The sequence below is a fragment of the Tyto alba genome, unplaced genomic scaffold (assembly GCF_018691265.1).
Source record: "Tyto alba isolate M040663 unplaced genomic scaffold, T.alba_DEE_v4.0 Super-Scaffold_10, whole genome shotgun sequence".
NCBI classification, from domain to species: Eukaryota; Metazoa; Chordata; class Aves; order Strigiformes; family Tytonidae; genus Tyto; species Tyto alba.
Window position 1 is genome coordinate 28,923,744 of NW_024881262.1, and position 20,086 is coordinate 28,943,829.

Genomic DNA, 20,086 nt, shown 5'->3' on the forward strand with positions numbered 1-20,086 from the left:
ACAAGGCTTCTGACAGTCGCTGATTGTGGTCGTTATTTCCTTGTTGTCAGGGAAGTGCAGTGTGGTGTTAATCAGCTTCAGTACGTAAGAAGTTTTGTTTACTAGGTGTTAATTAATAATAAAACTTGATTGCATGACATTATTGTATAGAATTACTGTATGATTCCCCCCTCCCCCTTATTATATTCACATGGTTCTATTGTGTTTTTTGTTGTTTAATACTATAATCCTTTTAAGATTAAAATGAATGTTTTTAAGTACATGCTACTTGCATGTCTTTATACCTGTAGGTGGTGCTGAGGTGAAGCAATGTGCTTGTGTTCTCATTATAAGGGTATTTATATTTGTTTGTTTGGCTCTGCTGGCTCCTCAGGTTATCCTACATTACGGATAGAGAAGAATGATCTTAAAAGTGTCACTCTAATGGAAGCAAAAGCTAAAGTGAAGGACATAGCCATCTCCAGGGAGAGGATAACTCTAAAAGATGTGCTCCAAGAAGGTATTTACAGGGCTTGGACACTTGTTGGCTACAACATGGTGTATATATATATGGTTTTTTTGTTTTTTTTTTTATAGGTGGATTTTTTTGAAATTAATCATGGGTGACGTTTCTGATCTTCGTAACTTTGGTGGAGAAGAATGAGCCCTGTTTGCATTTGGGGTGTGGGGGGGTGGGGAAAGCAGTTTCTAGAATCCAGGAGATCATTTAGCTTGTCTGTCTTAATCTGATCCTTTAAATAAAGGAAAGGGTTAGATGGCTCAGGAATGAGATAATCAGGGCTGCAGGTGGCAAAGTAACTCACTTTTGTAAGTTATTGCAGAGAGATTCTCCTAAAAAAAAAAAAAAGAAAAATCAAAGTAAAAACCCCAAAGCCCACAGAAACCTCATTGTCTCAATTTGATAGCTTCCAATTTGGAAATCTAATCAGCAGATGCAGCATTTACAGCTCTGATACGAAAAGTTTAGAGATTACCTGACTCTTTTGTCTTGTTTAATGCTTACTTTGGAAGTGTTCATGCACAACATTGGTGATACTGAATTTGGGAAATAGGCTTAAATATTTAGGGGTTTTTTGTCACTAATTTTAACTGCTGCAACTTCAAGCCTCGTGAGAAATCAAACTTTGCAAATCTGAAAGAGCCGAGATACTCATCCTCTGGAGGTAGAATTGTTAAATGCTTTGCATTACAGTCTGAAAAACAATGGGAGGATGCTAACACTCCCCATTTAATGTGTGCCTCTCCATCTCGGAGGAGGTAGTTTTGTGCTCCACTCCAGTGTCAGTTCTGGAGAAAGCTTCCGTTGCATGTGGGACATGCTTTGTGTTCCTTTGTACTGTCTGTTGCCCATAGCTGTGAGGTGAGGAGTCATCTGATGACTAGAAGTGACTCAGTGCTCCAGCTACGCTTCGGATGCTTAGCAGGGAGTGACAGAGCCGCCCCGTCCCACGAGGTGCGGCTTAAATGGCTGTTGAATGCAGTGGGGACCCAGTTAATACTGGGATCTTGTTTCTTGGCCTCCAACTGTTGTCCGAGATGTCAAAACCTTCAGAAGTTAGTCGGGGGACTAGAAGACAGATCCTCATGAACAATCGTCAATTTTAGTTCAGGATCATAGCAGAGGTGAACCTCTGTCATTCAAGAGCAAAAGAACTTCAGAAGGGAAGAAGCAAATAGCAGAAATGTCAGCGTAAAATTTTCAAGAACTCCCAAGTGCTGCCAATGGAACTTCAGTGTATTTTACAGATCTTGGCTGGAGATTCCTTACCAATTTCAAGTAGCTTCCATTACTTAACCTACTTTAACATTTTAATAATTTAGGAGATTGTGGTTCTGCTGTGGTGTAACCAGTTGGAGAATGTAAAGCACCAGGTCTGAGAATGCGCAGAGGGATCTGCGAGGACCTTTTATGTTGCTGGGCTTGCGCAGCACCTGACTCTGAACCTGCTTCAAGCTCCTATACTAGATACAAGACAAAAATGCAGGTGTCCTAAAAAAAAAAAAAAGTTTCTAATGGAATAGCTATGCTTTAGCAAATGGAGCAGATGTTAACAGTAAGTTACCATTTTCTGGTGAAGTAGAGAAATGTCTTGGATATCCAGTCTGGAATACAAGCAGCATAATCTGTAAAAGGCCAGAGGAGAGCAAGGCAGAAGTAGCATGTTCACACTGCGGTCTCTAAATGTTATAGCACACCAGTGACATACAATTCCTGCTAAGATATGAGTCTTTCAGGGCACCATTAGAAAGGAAACCACAACTAAAACAACAAAACCCCGAATTGCAGACCATACAGGCGTGCTGTGGTATGGTCCTATTGTGCCTAGATGTTGGATTGCATGAAAATGACTTTCTAGTCATAACTTTTTTTAGATGCTTCCCCATTCTCTTTAATTTCAGCATTTACAGGTAGATAGCTTGATACCATAGCACGTTTCAGTACAAGACACTGTCTTCCCTTTGACTTTTACATATATCTGTATATTGGAAATAGGTATCTAAGGCACTTTCTTGATGTCTTCAAGAACCAAGATAAGAGGGGTTTAGTTTACTGTTAAATAATTCATGCTGTATATTTATGGTTGTCTTGCAGTCTCCTTAGTTAAACTGCTTGTTAGTGAGATGACCCCTGTCTTGCAGGGTTTACTTGCAGTCCCAGGGTAGGTGACAGAAACGTTGCACTGCCCCTGTTAAGTATTTAGAAACCAAATAATCTCCTTCATGCCAGGAGATTTACAACCAGGCTAAGGCAGTCCTATCAAAGATCTTCCAACCTAATCAGACAGGACAAATTAGTGGGAAAGGGGTGTAACATACGAATAGGCTGCATGAAGATGATGTACACATTGGTGCCACAGTAACAGTGTTACAGGAAAGTGTTGCCAACCTGAGTTGTATAAAAAGTTAATTCTGTGTGTGTTACCAGGCTGCAATTGTTCTTATTCCAGCTGTCAATGTAGCTTCTCTTCCTGCAATAGCATTGTTAAAAATTTTGTGAATGGAAAAATGTTGGAGAGACTGAAAAAAATCCCAAACAAACCCAACACCTTCCAGCTGAGGTGAAACATTTGAGTAATGTGATACGGTTTGGGTTGTTTTTTCTATTTTTTTTTTCCAAACTTTTCATGTGTACTGGTTGGCTGAAACCAGTATTTCCCTGTGAACATTTCCAAAATAATTTAATCTTTGAGAAATGTTTTGACTGGACAATTCCAGACTGACTGGATAAGAAAAAGATGGAGCTAGAGTTTTTAGTGCAGAAAGTTGACAAAGACTGAACGGCCACAAATAAGCCTGTCATCAGTATCGATACTTAAATTAAGTGGATTCCTTTGCTATCATTAGTTCAATGTCATGCTTCTCTCCCTAAGTTTTAGTTGTCTTAAACTTTCAGCATTTAGTGCATATAGTTCTGAATCCACCTTGTCTGGAGAGGTGGTTGGGTTATGTATTGCTGACTTAATAGGGCATGTGGGATTTATGTTTTAACTGCTGATGTTCCTAACTTTCTGCTGTGGCTGATGCATTTTAAGGTAGTGTTTTCTTAATAGGTATTAAATTATGTTAAATTTACCAGTGTATTTTAACCGCATAATACTTACTCATTGTATGTTCTCTTCATAGGCACTTTTGGGCGCATTTTCCATGGGATCCTAATAGAAGAAAAAGACCCCAGTAAAGAGAAACAAGTTTTTGTCAAGACTGTTAAAGGTATGTGTTTACATAAAGGAGTGGTTTTGCGTCCAGTTGCTTGGATAGTGGTGTATGTGGCACACGCTGAGTGTATCAAATCTGTCTTTAAAAACAACCCCCTCCTCCCCAAAATATGCAAATGGATACTGCTTAAAAAGCAAAAGCAATTTGGACGCTGCCTTCAGCCAGAGAACACAGGAATCTTATATGGAAGAAAAATGCGTGTGTTTTCCACCAGTGCCTTCAGTTATTGTGTCTTGAATACTTTCACTTATTATTCTTCTAAGTAAGAATTATATTTTTTTCCCTTAGCATGTCATTGTTCTTTCCATCCACAGCCTTTTCCCCTGCAAATTGCTGAAAAAGGCACCTGCAATGCCTCTGAAAAATCTTTTATAAACATGTGTGGCTGTACAAAAGATAGGGCATAGTTTCTGCCGTTCTTAAACTTTGTTACTGAATCATGAGAATTATCATTTAGAACTTAATTTGTACAAATACAGCATCTTTGTTCAAGAAATATGCTGAGTGATTTAAAAAGTTATAGGTAGACTTAAGAAACAAGTTAAGTCTCGATGAAAACTGTATTACATATATCCCACATATATCCCTTCCTCTCTACTCATCATAATAATAGTTCTGTAGAAGCTCACAACAGTTTTGATGAATTTCCTGTACAGTAGTTGTTTCACCAGTTATTTTTGTAATTTCAATTGGGGGTATTATTGCCTTTCGTTTTTCATTTTACAACTTCTTTAATTCTTTTGTTAAAAAAAAATAGTAAGGCTTCTATAAGAATTTCGACTTGTCTTAAATTATTTTGCCTGGCTAATAATTTCTAAAGCAGAAGATAGGGACTGGTGGAGCTAAATTTTGCTGTTGTTGAATCCTGCTACCCATTTATTCTTTACCACTTTAAAGAAAAATATATTGCTTAAAGAAAGCAACTGTCTATTATTCTTGGTATGTTTCTCACACAGATGCTTGTGGTGATAAAAAAAGTATATGTTGAAAGCCACTTAGAAGAAGATTCACTCTCATTTCAAGGGGAGGAATTTCTTAAAGTCAACCTGATTTGGAATAAAGGTAGCTAGAAAAGAGGTCTCTACTTCTTGAAATAGTCTGAAGTGGCAGTTTAGGATGGATGTTGTTGCATTCTTTAGCTGCACGTTGTTTTTGATGTAGGGCTAGCAGGATGATGTGCTTTGTCAGTGAAGACAGTTCAGTGCCTGATACCATACCTGCTGCTCTAACAAAATATGTTGAACTTAGAGGTCATACATGTCAGTAGTGTGAGCCAGGTCCCAGCTGTGAGTAATAACATAGGCTGTGTGAAATTAGCCCCCTTTTCCTGCCTGAGAAATGCTTACCTCCTAACCAGCCTGGCATGGCTGAACTGTAAGGTGGGGTGGGTACCAACAGTGAAATAGTGCTTTGTGGGCAGCAGGAGGGTAACCTGTGAGTAAATCTGTCTTGGCATCGAGTCAGCCCTGCAGAGCTTGATCTGTGTTCTGGAACAACTGTTGGTGTTTCTGCTAATGGGATTCATGGAGGGCTGAACAGTGAGCATTTGCTGCTGTTGCTTTTCGTGCTCTTTCTCTTGTATATCCTCGTGGACGTTCCTAGATTGAGTGACAATGACTCTTGCAGTCACCAGATATTTCCATGATTTCTTCAGGAGTGCCTCTGAGGTACCCTTTGATTCTGCAGGGCTTTTTCTCCCTGTTGAGACCAGGTAGGGCTTCTGAAAAGTAGATATGCTGCCCCTTTGGAAGATGTTGGTAACTACCATTTAGCATGATGGTGGCAGCTAGAACTGTGTCTGCCAGTCACAGCCTTAGCAAAAGTAATGGATGGACCTCTTGCATAAAGGCAAGTATTCAAGTATTTTATTGTAGCAAGTCCTAGCAAGAAGCAAAGGAGTGTCCTCTTTTTTTTTTTTTTTTTTTTTAATGGTATGCTTCTTTCCAGTATTTTAGGAACTTTTCCTGAATTCTGTCCTCTTCTGTTGCCCCTCCCCACCAAACAGAGTAATTTTGCTTTTATCTGATGTAGCTTCCAAAAGACGTATCCCATATCACACAAGCCTGGTGCTCCTCTGTGTGTGATGAGGCAGTCTAACTTGGGGGCATCATTCATCAGTGTTACCTTAATCTGTGATCCCCTTCACTGTATTGTTTGGTGGTTCTCTGCCCTGATTCAGGGTCAACAAATGCTATGGCTCTTGTAAGCCCCAGAGTTGTTGTGAGCTAGGATAGTTTGACAGCTGTGCAGCACTACTCAAGCATGCTTACTTTTTATAGCATTGGATAAAATGACAACATTTGTGAAAACAGATCTTAATTTAGCTTACTCCCATCACCACTTATCTAATTGCTTTACCAAAATGAGGCTTCCAGTCCACTCTTAAAGCCTCATTTCTCCCTTGCAGTGGCTTGTATCTTTGACACAGCACGCATCCTGATTTTGCTTTGCAGTGAAAGACTTGCTGGCTGCAGTAAACTGGAGCATGGTCTTAAGGGAATAATGGTATTCACGTAATTGTTCTCTGCAGAGAATTTCTCAGCTTTAAAAGGGATCTATATGGACAAAGCTTATAATAGATTTTGCTAATACTTGTCTGTAAAACAATACTGGCTTGGGCAGCAGAACATTGCTAGGGAAAAAAACTGTAAACATCCCCACATCTCCTTAGAGCAGTTCATTTGCAGTGCTAATATTAAGCAGCTTCATCTTCATACCCTGGCTGTGATAGCTGTGTGCGCAGCTGGGTCATGTAATAAGTTGGGAATTTGATCTGCTTGGAAAAAAAACCTGCAAAAATTCTCTCTTAACCAGATTTTTTCCTTGATCTCGTTTGTTCTGTGACCACACACACACTGCTGTTTTGGCACAAACACAGGAGTAGGGCAGGACCACAAAAGCAAGATGGGTAGGAGAGCTATTAAACTGACTTAAGTATCTATGTTGCTGAAGGCAAGAAAGGAGCCTGAAGGCCATGGAAAAGAAAGAAGGAAAAAAGACTTTGTCTGTGTAGCTAAGTTGTCCGTCCCCCCCCCCCCCAAAAAAAAAAAGTAAGAGCTGCTCCAGGACTGTCTTGTTTTACCCAGTGGTGTACTCTGATATTGATAAAGTCAAGTTGAATGGCACCCTGAATAACAGAAAATAATGGAGAGGGGCGTGGGGTGTTTCAGATCATCTGAAAAATATGAACAGAAATTCTTTCAGCAGGTGCTGTGAGGAAGAATGACCTTGAGAGGAAAAAACACCTTTCTTCTCTCCAGGATCAGAGCTTGAGAAACCTAAGACACTGTATCGGCTGTTTTGATATTAGGGTAGTTGCTATGGCTTTAAATCTGGAATTGTCAATAGAAGAAACCATTTGGAAGGAGAACATCTGGATGTGGCAAATATGATCAGTATACTCATGCCCAACCTAGAATTTCATATTAGAGTAATATAGCCATGTTGGAAGGGACCTTTAAACACCATCTAGTCCACCCCCCTGCCATGGGCAAGGGCATCTTCCATTAGACCAGGTTGCTCAAAGCCCCGTCCAACTTGGCCTTGAACGCTCCCAGGGAGGGAGCATCGGGAACTTCTCTGGGCACCCTGTTCCCATGCCTTACCACACTCACTTGAGGGGGAAAAAAAAAAAGAAAAATTCCTTATATCTAATCAAAATCTACCCTCTTTCAGTTTAAAACTGTTGCCCCTTGTCCTGCTACTACAGGCCATGATAAAAAGTCTTTCTTAAAAGCCCCCTTTAAGTACTGAAAGGCCGCAGTAAGGTCTTCCTGGAGCATTTTCTTCTACAGGCTGAACAACCTCAACTCTCTCGGCCTTTCTCCATATCAGAGGTGTTCCAGCTCTTGGATCATTTTCATGGCCCTTCTCTGGACCTGCTTTAACAGGTCTGTGTTTTTCTTGTGCTGGGGAACCCAGAGCTGGACGCAATACTCCAGGTGGGGTCTCATGAGAGCAGAGTAGAGGTAGAGAATCCCTTTCCTCAACCTGGGAACTAGTTGGTGCAGTTATCTGCTGCGTCACTGGATATGAGCCTTCATCCCTGCAGAATAACATCAGCGTGCTGGCATACGTGTGGCTTTTTGTTGGGTGTTGCTATTGCAAACCCTATGGATCACAGCAAGTTTTCATTGTGCAGCGTGGTAAAGCTAGCGGAGTAAGTGTCTATCCACTGGACATGCCCAACAAATATTATACATGGGACTGGAAGGCTTCCTTGTGCCATGAGCAGCTCGGGTATGCTGGCTTTTAGAAGACCTTTTACACTAGGGAGAGTGTCAAAGAAGGGTTATTGTGTCATTTGAGCAATGGTTTCTGAATACTGCTCCTTAGGAAAACCTGTGAAGAAAGGTCATGCCATGGATATAACAGCAAGTGCCTATCATAATGGATCTCTTCTTTCTTGTGTTCCTCCTTCAGTTGTTAGTGTATTACAAAATCCATAACCTTTCAAGATGGGTTATTTCTAATAATGTAGACAGTAGAGAATGTGCTGTCAGTTTTCTCATTTCATATCCCAGAGAAGATGAATGTGGTGGCTGACGTGCTCATCAGACAATAGTTGGGTCTGTATTTCCCTCTCTGAGAAGAGCGTGTTTGAAGCCTTGTCAGTTTGCCTCTTTCCCATCTTCTTATCTCTCCCTGGAGTTGATCCTTTATCCCCAAAGGATCAAAAAGCAACAGCAGTTGACTGGTTATGGCAGTAACTGCAGTAGCCCTTCCCAGTTTCCTTCCCTGATGTTATTCTAGCCCTCTGGTAAGGTGTTCAGCATTAATGTGAACCAGAAGAGTGCTAGCTGAAATCAAGAAGGTTTTTCTGAACTTGGTACTTGTTTTCCCTTCTGAAGCGATCTGCTGTTAAAGGAACTGGTAATACATAAAAAACTGAGAAAGCCTGGGCCTGCCTACCTTTGTCCTGAGAAACTCTGTACATGAAAGAGGCCATTCAGGGAGTGTGTGAGACTAGTTTCCAGGAATGTATTGTATTCCCCATTTTCTCAAGCTGGGCTTGACCTGTTAGGTCAGACCCTCAAAGGGCAAGTTTGATCCTAATAAAGCAACATCAGTGCAGGAGGCAAATAGACTGGAGTTTGCTTGTTTAGCGTTATTTGACTAGTTTTTCCTACACCACAGAATTTGTTTGGGGTCTTTCATCTGAACTGTTTATTGAGTCACTGAAGTACTTTTCAACTGATTCAGTGATAATTTGCTCCATAGTTTGTAAATGGATCTGACAGAAAAGTTGGAGACATTTCTCTTGAAATCTCAATGCCGCATCTTTCATAAAGATACAGTCTGAAGGCAGAATTCATCCCTGAGTGCCAGAAGTTCACTCCAGATCCCCTAGAAAAAGATTTTATTTCACCTTACTGTAGTTCACTCCAGAGAAAAGTTGTAACATGCCCTGGGTAGTGACAAAGCTTCTACCTGCATGTTCATGAAATACATTAATTTATAATGTGTTTTTTTTTTTTTTAATGCTGTATCATCTAACGCTTTAGAGTATGTCTGGATGCCCGAGTCTTCCATTACATACAGCACGCTGTGCCAAAGATGAATGCTTAAAAGAAAAAATGTGTATTAGTTGGCAAAATTAGACAGCTTTCTGGAAGCTCCAACAGCTCACAAAGATCACATGCCCTGGGCAAAAGGTGTCACTTACTTGTTCATACTTTCTCTAGATCCTTAGCGTTGGACAACCGGTTGTTCTTTGCAGTTTGCAGTTTACAATTGCGCGGTGTATTAATTTGCTAGTCATTGTCATAAAAGTTTTAGCTGCTTTCACATTTAGACTTTTCTATGGATCATTCACCTTTGTTCTTTATTTAAATGGGCATTCGTGAAGACGAAGGATGTGTGTCTCATTACCAGGAAGAAGAAGGTTATCTGTACTATATTTGGGATACTGGAATCTGTGGATCAACACAACCTGAATAAGTTCTTTGTTAGAAAGATGAGAGACTTAGAAAGCATTTGCTTTCTTCATTGTGTTTCTTGCTCTACAGTAGAATTGTTTTATGAGGTTGTAATGCTTCACTTTCCAACAGGAGGTTTCCAATCACTCTCAACTTTGGGAAGTGTCAGTTGGCATGTTTCTCAAAGCCGGCATTGCATCTCTTGCCAGTGACTGACAGATCTCTTCTGCCTTTATATGGCGTGAATCTTGTAGTTCATCTTGCATCAGAAGAGGAAGAAAACACATGACTTTCACCTTTGGTTTAAAGAACGCATTGTTTAATGGTGCTTTTCCTGTGAAGGAGAAAATTCTTTGCAAAACAAATAGAATTGTATTATTCCAGGAACATACGCAGTGAGTTTGAGTTGTGCAGAGCCTTGACTCATTTAGTACGTTCTGGCCAAGGTACATTTTTTGTTGAAAACAACCGATCATGCTGTTCGAGATAACCTGACTAGTTCCATTTAATTTTCTAACCACTTAAAATTTTTCCTATGTTCAAGGAAGGAGTGTTTGAAAACAAACCACCCATGAAAAGCGCTGAGAACAGTCATAGTGTAAGGGAAGATTAACTCTTCAAACTTCATACTTTTATTAACTTTATCAAAGCTTTGGGTGTTGTTCACATCATCATAGGTGACTGAAGGACTCTTCAAGCACTCTCGGCTACCTCCAACATTATACTTTTTAAAACTTTTATTTATAGCTAATCTAAGATGGGGTGCTTAAAGTGCACCCACACAGCCGATACTGTAATGGAAGCCTTGGAGAAGGACTTTACCATGAATTCATCTGGGACGTCTCAGGACTGCAGCTGCCTTCGGAGTATGTGTAGTACATAAGACTTTTCTCCCCTGCTCCACGGGGCTCCCCTCTCACTGCAGACAGTTCTCCACGAACCTTCTCTGCAGTGAGTCCTCCCCACGGGCCGCAGCCGTTCCCAGGCTGCTCCAGCGTGGGTCCCCCCTGCGTGTTCCAGTCCTCCCAGTGCCGATCCACAACAGCGGGGGCTGCTTCTCCCCTCAGAGTCCCGGCCTCCTTTAAGCGCAGCCGCCTGTCCCTGGTGTGGGCTCCTCCACAGGCCTCGGGTCGGCCTCTGCTCCACCGGTGACCTCCCTGGGTGGCAGGGTTGGCCCTGCCATCTCCCCATGGGGTACAGGGGGCTCTGCTCACCTCTCCCCCCTTCCTCCTGCTTCCTTCCACTGACCTGGGTGTTCACGTAGGTGTCTTCCTCACAACTCCTCCTCACAAGTCCCAACCCAGGTTCCCCTTCTTAAATACGTTACTGCAGGGGCGCAGCCACCGTCACTGATTGGCTCAGCCCAGGCCAGAGATGGGTCCGACTTGGAGTTGGGGGAGTTTCGAGAAGCTTTTCACAGGGGCCACTGCTGTAGCCCCCTCCCCTGCTACCAAAAACCCCGCCACAGAACCCCAGCACACTTGTAAAGCAGATGGATGCCAATGCATGAAAGTATAGCCATTACCTGAATGTGCCCCTCTGGCTGTCTTGACTTGCATGTACAATAGGGCAGCTGAACAGGAGCAAGGTGTTTTTCCTTCATTTCTGTCATAGGCAGAAAGCCATCAGATGTGCTGCTGGCTTCCGCAGTAACTTGATACTGTCTGACTGTTAGGGCTTCCTGAAGTTTTAAAGCGTCAATATTTTTGTGTATGTACTTTCCCTTCTACCTATGAAGAAGCGTATTGGATCATGATGACTTGCATTCCTTAAGCAGTTCATCCTTCTATTGAAGGAAAGTTCTGAAAATGTCTGGTAGCAGCATTAAAAATGTTATGTACAACAGATGTGAACTCAGGATAGTCTTCAAGTGTTGAATTTCTTCTAAAAACCCAAATACCTGTGTAAAAGGGTTAATTCAGGCATGTGTTCTCTTTGAACTGGGATTGAATTCTGCCTTGGGAGAAATTTTATATAATTAATGGCTGTGCAGAAGCAGCAGTAATTAAAAAGGATATATTGATACTAGTAGCATTTCTTAAATGAAGCTGAACATTTAGGGCAGTTCTAATACTACACTCAATTCCTGTGGACACAGTCTGTGACCATTGTGCCTGCCTGTATGTTTTTCACCCTTCAATAACTTGAGCTTGTGAACTTTGTCACAGTATATTTGGCAAAGCCCACAAGTCTGAAAGATAATAAGGGTAATAGGAGCTTTGTGAAAACATGTAGCCATATACAAAATGGGTTGTATAAATGTTCTGATACTGGGGAATGTTAGCTTGCAATATGAGACAGAAGGAAGTTCGCACAGGAACAAGATGCTACAAATGGTCCAGAGGTGAGAAAAGCTTCCTATAAAACATATTTTTAAATATTGCTGTCAGGAGATGTGTTTATCGGAAACCTTAGACTTCCTAGCTGTAGTGTTTGCAAAGCTGCTTCCGATCAGAGTGCTGAGAGAAATTGTTGTGTGTTGCTGCCCATAGTAGGCTATGAAAGGGCTCTGGAATGACTTATTTAAATTTTGAAGCCGTTGGTTATATTTCTTTTAAGACTCTGCTTTGTCTTCTGTCTGAAGTAGTAGATTTCAGTGACTGTGCTACAATCTGAAGTCTTTAAGTTGTAATGCTGTGCTTTGCTATTTTGAGATTCTAGGAGGTCTGACTTAAAATGTTATGCTTGAAAGCCATCCAGCTAATTGGGTAACCCACTGCAATATCCAGGTAACTGCTGCTTTTCATCTCTGGTGGGTAATTTGAGGTGTGGAGTGACTCTTTTCTGATACGCTACCACCTAGTGACTGTAGAGCATGAAGCTCTGCAGTTGTCAAAAAGTGCCCAGTCTCAAAGCAAGCAAATTGCTGCAACGTTAGTGTCATTGCAAAACTTCCAAGAGATTTTTTTCACGTGAGTGTTGAAATGATTCATGTGAGCGATGATGAACAAAGATTTTAAAATGCACTTTTGCAGATGGACTTTGAGAAGCTGGTAGAAATGAAATAGGTTCTCCTGCTCCCCATGAACCAGGAAGGGCCTCAGCACATAAAACACTTGCCAGAATTGTGTGGAGAGATTAGGCTCTTTTATAAAAATAGCAGTGCCAAGAGCCCCATTGTGCCTGGCTATATACAAATAACGTAATATCATGAGATAAACTTGCAGCCGTATCAGAGCTTCTTGAAATCTTAGCTTATTCTTGCTCTGTGCCTTAGGGTAGACTTTCACAGCCAGACTCTTGGCACAGAATGGGTAAAACCAGTGCTTTAAAAGCATCTTCCTAGCTCTGGAATACATTTACATCTATCTCAAACACACTTGCTTTTAAGCACGTTCTTAAAGTTGGACTTTTTTGGTCCTAGTTGAACATCCAGGTATTAAATCTTTCTCTTCCCTCATGTGAGCTGAAGTCTTTGCTGTTCAGTTACTCAGCTGTTGGTGTGTGATAGCCTTGTGAAAATAGACGATGCTCTTTTGGGGCTAAGAAGCACTGACCTGGCTATACCTCATGATCATCAGGCGGCAACTACCTGAATTGTTGAGCACTGACGTATTAATCACAAATAGTGTTCATAGCTCAGGGGGAAGTTTAGCTTTTTTTTTTTCTAGGGCTTTGAAGAAGTTGTGCAACAAGCCCTTGTTGCCTTGCCCTGGAGTCTTTGACTTAAACTTGGGGCTGTTTCCTGATGCACAGATTTAATATATGGGAGACTATAACCTCCTGTCATGGCTTTAAGTTGCTATTCTGATTTAAAAGGTTTCTAGCTCCGTGGGAGGCTTTCCCCCAATTCCCCTCTCTTTAGCTGTGTGTGTGGCTGTGTTCATATCAAATGACTTAATGGATCTGGTACAGAAAAAATGAGCTGCAGAAGCCTGTGGGCATTTTAGTGTGTTTGACAAGATCATTCCCCAGGTCTCATTTTGTGTGGCTACACACATAGTTCTGTGAATAAAATGCCCATGTGTGTGTGCTGAGAGATTTGATACATGGTTTCAGTACAGGATTACACTTTGGCCCAGGTGGGAAAATGAAATCTGTAGGATTCACCTTAGTATGTCCCCACAAAAATGTCTGACCAAGCTGGAATTGCTGGGCCATGGCTGTCACTGGCTTTGCTCTGGGACTGTGTAGTTCTTGTATCAAAGCCACAAAAGCTGTGGATTTTCTATACTGCTTTTAAGGGTCTTCAGTGCAGAATGGTCAGATTCACCAGATCCTCTACAACAAAATGTATTATTACCAAAATCATCTTCTTCCTAATCTATGAAGACCTGTTGGATGCTTGAAAGTGGTTATAATATACTAAATGTGACGGTTTGTTGAAATGTAGTTTTTATTGTATAACTAACGAAAATGGCCTTAAAAGGAAGTCTAATTGCAGTAGAGACTGGTGCAGTAGCATTATTTTGGTAATTTTTTACTCCCTTTTGACTAGAATCACTCAAAGAGGTGGTGATTTATGTTGTGTTTTGAACTATATCTAGTACAAACTCACAGTAATTAAATTACGTGGTGGTTATAAATTGGCAGCAGTCTAAGCTAGAGGAGGATTAGCCTTGTACTGCTATTGTTTGTTCTTAGTGTGTTGAATTTGTTGGTGTGTTGTAAGTTTTTTCCATACAGAAAACAAGGAAATAATATTGATAAGAAAACACAATATGGATGCTGGGACTGTTTCACGAGATAAGATTTAGATTTCCGTATAGACTTGAATGGGAGTCAATCGTCCTTTTGGGTGCTCAACAACTATAGCGTAGTGTCTCCGAGCTGTGAAAGAAAACAATGAAGCACCAGTGACCTGCTGAAAAACACCTTGTGTGATGGAAAGAGAAAGGCATCAGCAGAAGAGTGACATCTCCTACATTGTTAGTGTGAAGAGATGAATAGGTGCATTGTCTGAACCAGATTAACTCGTTCTGTAGATTTTTAAAGCCAGTTTTAAATAATCTCTGATGTAGAGCTTCGAATTATTGCATGCTAGCTCTTACAATTAAAAGCAAACCAGTTAAACAAGCACAGGGCCAAAGAGTGTATAATCAGCTTAAACTCACACCTAAGTAATCTCTTTCCTCCCTTTGTCATATGCTGGGTTGAAGAAATTGTGGTCTTTGAGTTCTAGTAATTAATGCATTTAAACCTGAATCTGCATACTAGTAGCCTGCTGGCAGTTCCTCAAACTTCTTACAATATGCTTTTACACCTCTATTTTTAATGCTTCTTGCCCTTTATAACAGTTGGATGATTCAGCCATTCATGCCTGTGTAACTTCATTTTAATGTAGTATCTTGGTTTTTCTTACTTGTTTACAAGCCTTTTGAAGTCTGTCTCCTACGTATCAAATCCATCACATACAAAACACGGGAGTGCTCTTGCTGCACAGTAGGTAGGACCTTCTCTTTCTCATGCCTCTGTGTGGAGTGCAAACTAGAGGCTTCAGCTGACCGTTCCTTAAATGTCTCCTGCACTGCAAGAGCATGTTCATATCCTCCCCCATACATACTTGTTATCAAATACAAGGAAATGCACTGGCTTGGTGCATCCCATAATAGACTGCAGCCATAATTGTCACTAATCTAGTGGCACCTCTGGACTTCTCTATAGTGTTGTGCTTGGTGGTCTTGGTCCTTTCAGCCTGCACAGTGTCTAGGGCAGTGATGCTCCTTAGGGGTTTCCAAGCATGGTCAGGGTTCAGTGCCTCTGGCTGGGACCTGTATCTGCATTTGTAACCTCCATTTCCTGATCTCCTCTTTTTTTTAGTGCCTGTATGCTTTTGGGAAGGCATGCCTCCTTTCTGGTCTCTTCGGAGCCAAGGTGGTAAAGCAGCCTTTGAAGTAGTTTGCCTTGGGATATCATTCCTTTCCCTGATTGAGGGGAACTTTCTCAATGCAGCCAATGTTTTGTGGCTCACAGGTTCTGGAGTTGCATGATTTCTCTTTTGATGAACCCTTTCTTATGCAGGAGCTGTGTTGTGCCTGAAGCTGTCTCCACTTCCAGCAAATTTGGAGAGCTAAATGCCAATTTGTGTATTATGGTTAGAGCCTGTCTATTTAGCTTGCCCTTGACATGAGAGGGAGGTTGTGCTCTCCCTCTGGGCTTTGTGCTTGCTTTTCCCTACCTTGTGTTCATCCGCACTGACCACATTCACCACTCTTAAGTTAGTCAAAAGTCATGTTTTCTTTTGCAGGGTTAAAGTTCAATTAGGAAAGGGTGTCAGAGGTGGTACAGGGAGGAGGATAAGACCATGAAAAAGGGAGAAGAGCAGATCAGTTCTCTCCGTTTTCTCCCAGGGCAGTAAAATGTTGTTTTGACTCATCTGTAATATGTAAATTCATCCTAATACAGCAAGGAAAACTATTTGGCCTTTGCTGGGCTCTCTCCTGTGCTAGCTTGCTGCCTAGGCACACTGGTACTAGTTCTAGCACGAAGGAGGGACAGAAAATGCACCCAGGTATGAGGAGGGCGGGATTGTGAGAGCTGTGATTTACATCGCATTGAGCTTCCCTGTTGCTTCTTGCCACCAGAGAGGGGGAAAAAAACCAAAACACACAAAAATATTTATGTGGAAGGGGTTACAAGCAACACTTCTGCCCAGTAGGTGCTCTGAGTTACCACAGATGCTTGAATTTTAGCTGGCAGCAGTAATATTTTTTTTTTTTTGAAAGGCGGGGAAGAGAACAGCAAACTTTTCTAAGGTTACCAAAAGTCAACTGCTTCAAGTAGAGAGCAGTAAATAAGTAAATCTAGAAATAAAAGGTCTCCATTGGTGTGGAAGTAATCTGCAGAAGCCTGTACAGGTAATTCATCAGCAAACTGGTGTCTTCTGAGCACTCCTGTGCTTTTGGGAAATGCATGGCAAACTCCCTTACTTGCAGCAGCACCCTGCGCAGGATGTGACCCGCGCTGCCTAGTGCAGGCAGTTCATGATTGCCCAGAAGCTGTCAGGAAGTGACAAAAGTACAGTCTGTCAGCACCTAGAGTGTGTTTTACTTCCTTTTTTGGCTTCACCCCATTTGTTTAAGCAGAAATGTGCCCTAGAACTTGGCTTACTTGTTCAGAGTTTTTTAAATTCCTTTTTAAAAAAAGTAGGCAAACATGTTCTGTTTGTGCTCAAATGACCTCCACTGACTTGCAGATCTGGACGAAATTTTAATTAATATGTTGATTTGTTTCCAAAGTTATATCTGCAGTTCCTTTTTTTTTTTTTTTTTTTTAATTAGATCAAGCCTCAGAGGTACAGGTGACAATGATGCTCACTGAAAGCTGTAAACTCAGAGGACTTCATCACAGGTAAGCTAAGCAGTGTTTATAAGCAAAGATGTATCTGGGTGGGCTGAAAATACTTGTACTTAAAGCTCCCTAGGGAGAGAAGAAACAGTTTTTTCAGAATTCAGCAACATTTTGTATATTTGAAGTTTTTTAAAGCTGTAAAGAGCTGAAACTATTTTTGTGTCACTTGCAAAAACAGAATTGTGGCTATGCTTCTTATTGTAAAGAGTGCTTATAAGCTTTTTTCCTAGCTGCACAGTCCATAAAATCAAATGGTAGCAGTGAGTGGGAAAACGGGGAAAGTCTTTAGTTTGGTGTTCTAGTCTTCACAGTGAAATATAGGTAGATACTCCTTTTATATATTCTTAGTTATTACAGAAAGAGGTGCTGCTGGTTCTTGCACAGGCTAGTTGTTAAATGTGGTGGAATCTTAGAGATGATGAGAGTAAGTATATATGCAGGTTGATTGTTTAGCTAATTTACTAATCTGTTTTGTATTGTTCATAATTTTCTCCATGGCATATGAAGTTTTGTGATTAGGTACCATCCCACGTGGACACAAGGAAATGCTTTTTAGGACTCTTGCACACGTGTTGTCCTGGTATGGCATCGTAGCATCACTGATGGGATTTATTCCTTAAGAATTAATGGTGTGGTTTGGGGGGGGTGATGGCTTAGGTTTTTTAAATTGATGCTCCCACCAGCTTGAGTTAGTGGCAGTTTCTGCAGCTTGGATTAAAGGCTGAAATTGGCCTTAAAGATCTTCCTTACTGGCAGGGATGCAGGTCAGAAGAAACCTACGCTCATCGTCAAGTCCTTAGACTAGTGATTGATCTTTTTTTCTTGGTACTGTGAAGGAAATGAAAATACTTCAAGCAGAATTATTACTTCTACCATGCATTTAAGAGCTGCTTTTCTAAGAGTTATTATAGTTAAGGCCTTGCCTAAAATACAGGATTGTATGAAGAGGAGTAGCAGGTTCTTAGGGAAACATACTTAAAATTGAAACAACCCTCCTCTCATCGTTCAAAATCAGCTGCTGTCCTCCTTACTACAAGTCAAACTCTTCAAAAAGTCCAAAAAGCTTTTCTTCTTGCCTATAAACCTGGGACCTTTATCTTGGTTGAAGGTAGAGTGGGTACGTAGAGCTCATGGATGTGACACCTGACTATCAGACATCTTCAAATCAGAACAGGAAATATCAAAGTTCCCTTTTTCAAAATCATTATAACCGATTGGAGACTTACTAATGTTTTCAGTAGGAGATGCAGTTTTTTCAAGAATGTTTGATGGAAAATTGAAACTATATACAGTTTGTTTCAAGTTTCTACAAATTTATATGTTGATACTATAGGGAGATGTTTAGAAACAATGCTGCATGGGGGTTATCTGAACCATAAGGAAGGTTGGAAGGGACCATTGGAGTGGTTTACTGGTGGACTTGGCAGTGTTAGGTTTACAGTCAGACTTGATGATCTTAAAGGTCTTTTCCAGCCTAAATGATTCTGTGATTCTAAACCACCTGTGATAAAACTCCTGCAATACTTCTGCTTTAGAGTACAACTTTAATGTTTAATTGAATCAAAACTAAAATTTTCTGTTCTGTCACTTTGAAGCGGATCAAACATGATGTTTTGACTTTTTTTAAACCACTCTAATGGAGCTAGATATTTTATATTTATAGCTGCGTTCAGAATGATACACTTCCAAGTTGAGGATATATCGCTTCTTAATATAAATGATAACCTCTATTCACAGAGATTTATTTCAGCCCTTTTGGACCAAATGAAAAAAAATTGGAGGGTTCTTCTTAATGGGAAACTACTCAAGTATCTCATTTTTTTAAAAAAAGATGTCTAGGGCTTCAGTTGTGCTTCAGTTATTTGGAGACCTTGTCCTCTGTAATTCAAAGTGCAAGAATAAATTCTTTCCTTCAGTGTTGAATTATTTTTACTGTGTTTAGGATTAAGAAGATTTTTGTCAAATTTCAGTTTCATAAAATGAGGAATTGCTCTCCTTGTCTTCCAGGAATCTGCTACCTATCACTCACGTCTGTATAGAAGAGGGAGAGAAACCGATGGTGCTGCTGCCATACATGAACTGGGGGAACCTTAAACTGTTCTTGAGACAGTGCAAGCTGGTAGAGGCTAACAATCCTCAGGTACACTCAGAAATCTTTGACTTATTGCCCATTAAACTTAGACTTGATTTGTCATCTGTGCATGTGCCTTAAAAGAAATAGTTGCGGTATTTACCTGTTCTGTTGGGACAATGAGAGAATTGGCAAGCAGGTTCCCTAGCAAGTGTTTGTCTTGATTCATACAACAAAAACATTCTTGGCTGTGTTCATCACAGATGTTCAGAGGGCATGAAGATGAGTTAAACTCTGATCAGGCTAGTAGCTGGTATATCAATACATCTCTAAAAAAATAGAGAAAATGGTATATTATTGTGGATTTAAGTTAGAATACACAGGGGAAAGTTTTCTGTGGAGAAATTTCAGATTTACTGATTTTATTTTGGGTATAATTAATAGATTATCCCTTTAATTGTTCTAGTTCTTAATTACTGTAAGCATAAAGCACTTCTGTTAAACTTGTGCTGCTGTAGATCTGCTGTTAAGTAAAATAATTGGATTTATTTAACTTTAGATACTAAAGGAAGCAATCTGCTGATTTTTATTTTTTATTAACTGCTGTGGGTGCTCTTTAGCATTCATAACTTTACTGTGTTTCAGTGGAACCTGTTGCATATATTTCGTAAGTTAGAAAGGAAAATATTCCTAGATGAGAACGTTTTGCATATTTAAAAAAATCTGAGTGTTTAGTGATGGATGTGTACACGTAGTAAAGCTATCCCTCTTGTTAGGATTACCTTCTCTTGTCTTTTCAACTTTACCCTGGTTTGGCTTCTGTCTTTAGACTAAACCAAGCACAAAATGAAATCTTGTTTCCTGAGGTCAGCATTTGTCCCTGATATCTACCAGATTTCACGCTAGCAAGGGCCACCTACCTCTGTTAATTTATAAATTGTGGTAAGCTGCTAGGATCTTGCAACTTTGATTTTACTTGTTTTGCTGCTTAATCTGAGTTAGAAATCCCTGTGCAGTGCACTAATATACCTTTCCAAGAATTTAAGCAGAAATGGTATTTATAGTCTGTATTATGGCAAACAGGAGTTGC

At 40.6% G+C, this 20,086-nt stretch overlaps 1 protein-coding gene across 1 annotated transcript in view; it reads left to right on the plus strand.

Annotated features, from left to right (window-relative positions):
• RYK (receptor like tyrosine kinase) overlaps positions 1-20,086 on the plus strand; it is a 59,844-nt gene that overhangs the window by 28,166 nt on the left and 11,592 nt on the right. The window contains exons 8-11 of the mRNA XM_032992625.2: positions 365-499; positions 3,625-3,711; positions 16,856-16,925; positions 18,933-19,065. Coding sequence (XP_032848516.2) covers positions 365-499; positions 3,625-3,711; positions 16,856-16,925; positions 18,933-19,065 — 425 coding nt within the window. The remainder of the gene's footprint in view (positions 1-364; positions 500-3,624; positions 3,712-16,855; positions 16,926-18,932; positions 19,066-20,086) is intronic.